General features: G+C 35.5%; 1 protein-coding gene across 1 annotated transcript; it reads right to left on the reverse strand.

The window, feature by feature from the left end:
• Positions 1-8,300: 8,300 nt before the first annotated feature.
• Positions 8,301-9,347, reverse strand: LOC112405301 (olfactory receptor 13C4-like). Its single transcript, XM_024753652.1, is given in 5 exon segments — positions 8,301-8,352; positions 8,354-8,610; positions 8,612-9,261; positions 9,264-9,287; positions 9,290-9,347. Coding segments are annotated over 5 exon segments (1,041 nt in total).
• Positions 9,348-9,761: the final 414 nt, after the last annotated feature.

A 9,761-nucleotide genomic window follows, 5' to 3' on the forward strand; every position in this document is an offset into this window, starting at 1 on the left:
TATATATATATATAGCTGATTCACTTTGTTATACAGCAGAAACTAACACAAATTGTAAAGCAATTATACTGCAATAAAGATGTTTAAAAAAATAAAAATAATTGACTATTTAAAGCAGAAGTGTTGAGTTTAGCTCAGCTACTCCATTGTTTGCTGCCTTGGTTTCCACTTTGCTTGGCCAAGTAGCCTGCAGGGACATTAAACTGACACTAGCCCCCCTTTCATTCAAATGCATGCCCTAGGTAACAGCCTGCAGCATCACAAACAAATGTAAGTTCCTGTTATAACTTCCCTAACAGCCCTTGTGATTAATAGTCTCCCCTCTCTCCCAGCGCTTTCCCTTTGAATGACCCTTAGATAAGACCTTCCTGGGCCTTACCAAAACCCAGCTGTTTGTTTGAATTGACCAATCCAGCCTTAGCCTGGGAACCCCAAAAGACTTCACCCATGGACCCTAATAAACACATGGGCCTGGGTCCTATCTCTCTACACTCTGCCTTGACCTCTGTATGTGGCTCCTCAAGGCATACTGAGCAAGAACTCCAGGACCTGTGAGTAGTAAAATTCTCTGTTTCCATTTCTCTTGTGGTCTTTTGTTGAACCATGGCTCACCATCTGGCACTCTGTGTTCCACTTAACAAGTGTTAATTTGACACATTCATAACAAAAGCGATAACTAAGAATTGTGGGGTCTAAATACAGAGAGAGAAGTAAAAATATGACAAAAATAGCACCAAAAATGAGAGGGGAAATGACAGTATACCATTTTAACCTTCAAACATTATACATGAAATGGTAAAAAAAAAAAAATTATTAGACCATAGAGTGTCATAAATTTAAAATGTAAACTTCAGCCTCCAGAGCAACCAACAAAAACTATAAATTGAGAGGCATAGGTAATAAGGTAACAATAAAAATAAAATGGAATCCTACAAAAATATAAAAATGATCCAAAACAATGTAGGAAAAAGAGCAAAAAGGAAACAAAGAAAATGAGATAGAAATGTGGTAGACCAATTCCAGGTATAACTAAATTATAATAAATAATAAGTACACTTAATTTAAATATTCTAAACATAGCAATTAAATGACAGCGATTGTCATACTGGAGTAAAAAACTGTCCCCCAAAACCCACTTTCACATAGAGATGCAGACAGATTAAAACTATAAAGATGGAAAAAGATATAACATGCTTACATCTTTTCTGAAAAAGTATTTCGGCTTAATTTTGAAAGATGTTTTTACCAAATATTGAATTCTGGTTTACAGACTTTTTTTCCTTTTACCACTCTAAAGATATCATTCTGTTGATTTCTGATTTGCATAAATTATGACAGGACGTCTGCATTATTTTTTTATCTTTATTCCCCTATACTTATTGTGTGTTTTTCCCCCTGGCTGCTTCACATTTTTTTGAGTAACACTGGTTTTCAGCAATGTGATGATGTTTTTTGTTAAGATTTTCTTCACATATTCCTGCTTTGTCATCCTGAGGTTCTTGGGTCTTTGGATTTATAGTTTCCATAAAGTTTGGGAAATGTTCAGTCATTATCTCTTCAAATAGTTTTTCTGTTCTCCTTTTTCTTTCTTCTCCCTCTGAGACTTAAAAATACATGTATGTTAGATTGTCTGATATTTTCCACAGGTTACTGAGTCTCTGTTCACCTTGTATTAAGTCCCTTCAGTTTTTGTGGTTCATTTAGGATATTTTCTATGGCTATATCTCCAGGCTCACTGATTTTCTTCTGCAGCTTCTACTCTATTAACCCCACCCAGTAAAAATTTAAGGCACTATTTGTTTTACCTCTTGAAATGGTGCTTGGTCTTTTTTTTTTTTTCATTTTCCTCCACATTATATTCCTGTTTTCCTTTCAATCTAGCACATTTATTATATTTATGATAGCCCACTTAAATTCCTTGTCCTCTAATTCCATTATCTCTACCATTTCTCGGTCTCTTTCTATTGATTGAATTTTTTCTAGGTTATGTTAGCTAGCTTCTTTGCATAACTTGAATTTTTTATTGGATGCCAGATATTGTGAAATTGACTTTGTTGAGTGCTGGGTTTTGTCATATTCCTTTAAAGGATGTTAGAATGCTTTACTTTGCTCTGGTAGCCAGTTAAGTTACTTGTAGATTAGCTTCATCTCTTCTAGACTTTTAAAAACAGTTTTAAAGACAAATCTAAAATAGCCCTTATTATAAGGATACTTTAGCCCCACAAGATGTTACCCCTGTGGCACTCCATTGAACATGCCATACCCCAAAGACATGGTCTCTACTCTGACTGGAAAGAAATAAAATGGTCCCCAGGCCTATGTGATCCCTGGTAATTTCTTGGCTTATATTCACTGGTGATTTTTATTTCCTCAGCACTCTTTTTCCCTGCAAGTATCTCACTGCTAGAGGTAGAAGATACAGATATAAAAAAGGGAAGACAGAGTCCAACTACTAGTGTTGCATTGAATTTGAGGTATCAGTATGAATTCATGGTTTTATATAGCAATATATAGTAAACACGTTAGGCTTTGGAGGCCATATTGTTCCTGTCACAACTCCTCAATTCTGTCATTGTAGCATGAAAGCAGTGATAGACACTATGTAAATAAATGAGCATGCTATGTTTAATTCAAACTTTATTTATGACTACTGAGAAGGATAAGAGAAACTTAGCATTTACCAGGGAACAGGCTCAAGTAAGGGTGCAAATATAAAGGGGTATATATTCATCAGCGTTCTGCAGAGAAACAAAACCAAAAGGATGTGTATAGATAGATAGATAGATAGATAGATAGATAGATAGATAGATAGATAGATAGATAAAGAGAGTCAGTGAAAGTAAGAGGGGGCGGTAGGGAGAGGGAGAGATGGATTTTAAGGAATTGGCTCATGCGATTGTCAGGGCTGGCAATTCTAAAATCTACAGGGAAGGCTGGCAGGCTGGAAATTCTAGCAAGAGTCAACCTTGCAGTCTTAAGTCTGAAGACAGTCTGGAGGCAGAATTCCTTCCATTTCTGAGGACTTCAGTCTTCTCTTAAGGCTGTCAACTGACTCTATGAGGTCCACCCACATTACGGAGGGTGATCTGTTCTACTCAAAGTCTATATGATTTATATGTCAATCACATCTAAAAACTACCTTCACAGCAACATCTAGACTGATGTTTGATGTACAATGGGGTACCATAGCCTAGCAAAATTGACACATAAAATTAACCATCACAGGGTAGCAAAAGGGGAGTTTCCTGGTAGTTATGGAACAGGTATATATTTCGATTATGGTGGTGGTTGCAAGAATCTGTACATAGGATAAAATTGCATAGAACTACACACACACACACATATGAATACATGAAAAATGGTGAAAACTGAATATGTTTTGTAATATAGTTAATAGTATTGAACCAATGTCAATTTTGTGGTTTTGATATTGTACTTCTATAATATAAGGTATCAAAATTGGGGGAAGTGGAGTGAAGGGTACATGATACTCTATATACTATTTTTGTAATTTTCTATGAGTCTATAATTATCACCAAATAAAAGGTCTTTAAAAATTTTATGGACACTCAAGTTTGATATTCCAATAATTTTCAGGTACCATGAAGTATTATTTTTCTTTTAATTTTTTCAACAGTTTAAAAATGTAGACATCATTCCTAGCTCATGGACCACACAAATACAGGTAGCAAGCCAAGGCCCAGGGTCATTTTTTGCTGACTGCTAAATTAAATAGTATTGTTTCTTCATGTCAATAATTATATTCTGTTTATGGTAAAAAAAAAAAAGTCTTTGAATGCTTTTAAGAAAGACAGAGTGAAATATTTCGGGGTAAAGAGATATAATATCTGTACCTTACTGTCAAACAGCTCTCTCTCTACATATATATTAATATACTTACAAATATATATATAGAAATGATAAAGCAAATGTGGTAAGATATAATATCTGAAGATTCTGGGTTAAGGCTTAAAGAAAATTCTTTCTATGATTCTTGCAACTTTTCTATAAGTCTGAACTTATTTCAAAATAAAAATTATTTAAACACACATATATATCCAATACTTGCTTAAAAATCTGGAAAAAGGGAGTGAGTAGGTATAGATATCAGTGAAACAATGAGCTAGCAATTCTTAAAACTGAGTGGTTGGTATATGAGGTTTTATTATATAGCTTTCTTCTTATGGTTATTTGAAATTTTCCAAAATTAAAAGTTTATATATATATACACACACATGCACACACAGACGAGAGCTGCAAAAGTTTGAGGAAACATGTACAGTGACACTGACAGCAGGTAATATGAATTGGGGGAGAGACATAAAATTTAATAAGAGAAATTAAAAAATCATATCGCCTGCTATAGTAAATTCATTTTCTATGTAGTAAATTTATACAAGTAAGGGTGCAAATATAAAGGGGTATATATTCATCAGCGTTCTGCAGAGAAACAAAACCAAAAGGATGTGTATAGATAGATAGATAGATAGATAGATAGATAGATAGATAGATAGATAAAGAGAGTCAGTGAAAGTAAGAGGGGGCGGTAGGGAGAGGGAGAGATGGATTTTAAGGAATTGGCTCATGCGATTGTCAGGGCTGGCAATTCTAAAATCTACAGGGAAGGCTGGCAGGCTGGAAATTCTAGCAAGAGTCAACCTTGCAGTCTTAAGTCTGAAGACAGTCTGGAGGCAGAATTCCTTCCATTTCTGAGGACTTCAGTCTTCTCTTAAGGCTGTCAACTGACTCTATGAGGTCCACCCACATTACGGAGGGTGATCTGTTCTACTCAAAGTCTATATGATTTATATGTCAATCACATCTAAAAACTACCTTCACAGCAACATCTAGACTGATGTTTGATGTACAATGGGGTACCATAGCCTAGCAAAATTGACACATAAAATTAACCATCACAGGGTAGCAAAAGGGGAGTTTCCTGGTAGTTATGGAACAGGTATATATTTCGATTATGGTGGTGGTTGCAAGAATCTGTACATAGGATAAAATTGCATAGAACTACACACACACACACATATGAATACATGAAAAATGGTGAAAACTGAATATGTTTTGTAATATAGTTAATAGTATTGAACCAATGTCAATTTTGTGGTTTTGATATTGTACTTCTATAATATAAGGTATCAAAATTGGGGGAAGTGGAGTGAAGGGTACATGATACTCTATATACTATTTTTGTAATTTTCTATGAGTCTATAATTATCACCAAATAAAAGGTCTTTAAAAATTTTATGGACACTCAAGTTTGATATTCCAATAATTTTCAGGTACCATGAAGTATTATTTTTCTTTTAATTTTTTCAACAGTTTAAAAATGTAGACATCATTCCTAGCTCATGGACCACACAAATACAGGTAGCAAGCCAAGGCCCAGGGTCATTTTTTGCTGACTGCTAAATTAAATAGTATTGTTTCTTCATGTCAATAATTATATTCTGTTTATGGTAAAAAAAAAAAAGTCTTTGAATGCTTTTAAGAAAGACAGAGTGAAATATTTCGGGGTAAAGAGATATAATATCTGTACCTTACTGTCAAACAGCTCTCTCTCTACATATATATTAATATACTTACAAATATATATATAGAAATGATAAAGCAAATGTGGTAAGATATAATATCTGAAGATTCTGGGTTAAGGCTTAAAGAAAATTCTTTCTATGATTCTTGCAACTTTTCTATAAGTCTGAACTTATTTCAAAATAAAAATTATTTAAACACACATATATATCCAATACTTGCTTAAAAATCTGGAAAAAGGGAGTGAGTAGGTATAGATATCAGTGAAACAATGAGCTAGCAATTCTTAAAACTGAGTGGTTGGTATATGAGGTTTTATTATATAGCTTTCTTCTTATGGTTATTTGAAATTTTCCAAAATTAAAAGTTTATATATATATACACACACATGCACACACAGACGAGAGCTGCAAAAGTTTGAGGAAACATGTACAGTGACACTGACAGCAGGTAATATGAATTGGGGGAGAGACATAAAATTTAATAAGAGAAATTAAAAAATCATATCGCCTGCTATAGTAAATTCATTTTCTATGTAGTAAATTTATTCTGTGAAACCTAATGAGTTCTACACACATTAAAAAAACTTTCAAAATAGCAACTTCAAATGTACCACAGTGTACCAAAATAAGTCAACATTAAAATGATTAATTTTAAACTCCAAATTAATAAGATAAATAATAAAAATGTTAATGGTGGTCACCTGTAGGAGGTAGCAACAGTGGTAAAAATATTTTCTTCTTTATAGTCTTCCACAGTTTTTTGAATTTCTAAAATATCTATTATTTATCACAAAATAATACATGTAACAATCTTTTTGAGATTTCTCAATTTCTTGGGAGGGCAGATTAGTTTTAAAACTGTTAATTTTCTGGGCATTCATCAACATGAGCAGAACTTGTCAAAATAGAAGCAACATAAAAACATAAAAAGTGCCAACGTTTTATATAGCAACAGAAAGAATAATTTTAATCAATTTCTGTAAATAAAGCATTCAGTTTGATATAAACATGCATATGAGATACTAGCACCCTTTGCTTTGTGGGGGGAAAAAATTAAGGTGTTAATGAATTGGCTGGGACCATGGTTCTAGAAGTAGAACCATGAACATACAGACATGTGCTAAAACCTTGGTAGCATAGGTCAAAGTTTGAAAAGAATCAAACTTGGATCAGACTGAAATGTAGGGCTCATCCCAGTGAGTAAGGAGAAGTTAAAAAGCCTCACCTAAAGGGTTTGGTACATGCCTGTCTACATAGAACCAAAAGCAGCACCCACTGTGATACAAGCCAGAGGAGAGGACCCACAGTTAGAGGTTTGCTGCAGTGACAACACTCCGACCCAGATGAGACAGAAGACAGGCAGCAGGATTTTAGTGACCAGATCACATAGATCAAAAACATGGATTTACCCAAGGATGTAGATTGGCAAGGAGTACAGTTCTCAGATAGGAGGTCTGGGGTCATACTATGGCTCCAAAACCAACAGGGAAGAGAAAATTTAGGTAGTACCATAAGGCTGAAATCAGCTGTCACAATGGCTGGTGATATGGACCAATGATATGCTGTGCTCAGCCATGGAAAAATAATCTACACAAAGTGAAAAAAAAAAAAAAAACAACCATCCAAAAAGCCTATCATAGGTTTACTGAGGAGTTTCAACTCACTGGAGTATAAAATGAAATGAATTTCTCTCCCCAGTCACAAATTTCAGATTTTCAGAGTCAAAAGAAATATCTCAGGCAAACTAAAAACTTTCTGGTTATTTTCAGCCCTAAGACACCCATCCCCCAGCCCTCTTCTAGAGCAGCTCTTCTGCTAGTCTACAGCCTAGAGTGAAAAAGCTCAGCAAGCCTCCATTCATCAAGCCAGATGTCAGTTCTTCTTTGTAGACACCCAAAACCTCAACAGGTTTTGCAGCACTACCTTACTTGTCTTGGATAAGAACAGTCTTCCTACTCTTTCATAGGAACAGTAGTGAAACACTTCCCACCATTCACTGAGCACTTCCCATGATGTATAAATCTCCTTTGATTCTACCTTCCCCCTTCTTGATGTTTACTTTATATAGATATGTGGGGAGAGGAGGCAAGGAAGAGTGGTGGTTGATACCAGTAGGAAGACAAGGGAGAGATGCCTGACTCTAACAATTGGTAGCTTAAAAAATAAAAAGTGCTACTTGGTGTCATTTATCTTCAATTTGGAGTCTCCACTTCAATACTTAAATTCTGGGTCAACAGAAGAAGTCAAACAACATCCTCTACAAAGGTAATTAATATGAATTGGCACTATCCCAGGTGTTTTGTACAACTTAATCTTTACAATAACACTGAGAGCAGTGTTTAATTACTCTCTTTTTTCAAATAAGAGAACTACATTTTAGAAAAAGTGAATAACTTTCCCAATATTAAGTGGTTTGTGATGGAACAGAATTTATACTCCTGCCTCACTATTTCTGAAGAGTATGTGTGATATTTTCCACTGTGTTGCCAGACAGTACACCAAAAACACTCATTTCAGATATCACCAGGGATAAGATTCTAAAGTGACTGCCTTTGTGAAATATGTATCAAAATCTATTGGAATCTGAGTCTGTAACAGACTACTGTTCTCAGGGATTGTAGCTAAGCTGAGATAGTGGAAACAAAGAATAAAAATCTCTCTATATAACTTTGCTTTCCCCAAAGAAGGTTGTCAATGATTACCCAATGATGCCATGTCTAGTCTTTATATACTAAACACCCACATTTCCCTTTGGTCTTATTGGTTCACAGATTTCTGACTCAGCAAATATTTACAGCAGCTTTTACATCCTGTCTCTCAAGCTATAGATTATAGGATTTAGCACTGGGGTCACTACCCCATAAAACATGGAAACAAGTCCTTCTCTAGCTTGCAAATTGTCTTGTCCAAGGAAGTCTTGAGACTTCGGTTTGGCATACATAAAGAAGATGGTACCATAAAACATAATTACCACCGTCAAATGCACTGAACAGGTGGAAGAAGCCTTGCATCTCCCTGTGGCTGAGTTCATTCTCGAGATGGTGTAGAGGATGAACATATAGGAGAAAATAAATGGCCAGCAGGGGAAGAACCAGGAAAGCCATATTTGACACTGCTAGGGTAACAATATTGAGGGATATATCAGCATAAGCTAGCTTGAGAACAGCCAGTATCTCACGTAAGAAATGACTGATAATATTATTACCACAGAAAGGCAATCTCATGGCAAGAGATGTTTGCACAATTGAGTTGATTCTGCCAGACAGCCATGACACAGAAGCCATCAGTACATACACCACCTTGCTCATGATGACGGGGTATCTCAGAGGGTTACAGATGGCCACGTAGCGGTCAAAAGCCATCATGCCAAGGAAGAAACACTCCGCTGACCCCATTGCAAATCCTAAGAACATTTGCACTGCACATCCAGAGAAGGAAATTTTCCTTTTCTTTGAGATTAAGCTCACCAAAGTTGAGGGAACAGAGGAGGATGTATAGCAGATATCCAGAAAAGAGAGGTTGTGCAGGAAGAAGTACATGAGAGTGTGAAGATGGGAATCAAAGATGCTTGCTATGATCAGAACACGATTGCCAATTAGAATCAGTAGGTACATAACTAGAATTAGAGCAAAGAAAATAATTTCAAGTTCGGGGTAACCAGAGAGTCCCAGAAGAATGAATTCTTTCACAAATGTCTTATTTATTCTATCCATGTCCCAGCTTTCAGGATGTCAAAGGAATACCAACATAAAACATTTTCACTGCCAAATAGCAACAAATGTAACAAATTTCTTGGACAGGCATTATTCTAGAGTGAAATAGAAAGAATGTTTTCTTTGAAGCTCTGTCATTCAGTTATCTTCAAGAATGTCTGAGCCTAGAATACAATGATACTGGGAAATTGAGATTTCATTGCCCTGTGTCTAATGTTTGAAGATCTACCTAGGATCAGACGCAAAATCAGACGCAAATTCAGAAGCAAACCTTCCCCACTGTTGAAGACACCCTACGTTGAGTTTTTTAAAAGCCTTAGAATATTTCAGATGACAAACCTGACTTCATTTAGTCAGGCTCAGTGACAGAGTGGTGGGGAAGGCAAAAGACAACTCAACTAGGACTGGAATTTTGATTCAGTGTTTAACAGAAATTCTGAAAAATTTAAAGCAAGCTCGATTTTATGCATTTTTGTTTGTCTGCCTGACACCCTGGATCTCCATC

This window comes from Neophocaena asiaeorientalis, unplaced genomic scaffold, assembly GCF_003031525.2.
Source record: "Neophocaena asiaeorientalis asiaeorientalis breed wild unplaced genomic scaffold, Neophocaena_asiaeorientalis_V1.1 scaffold342, whole genome shotgun sequence".
Lineage (NCBI taxonomy): Eukaryota > Metazoa > Chordata > Mammalia > Artiodactyla > Phocoenidae > Neophocaena > Neophocaena asiaeorientalis.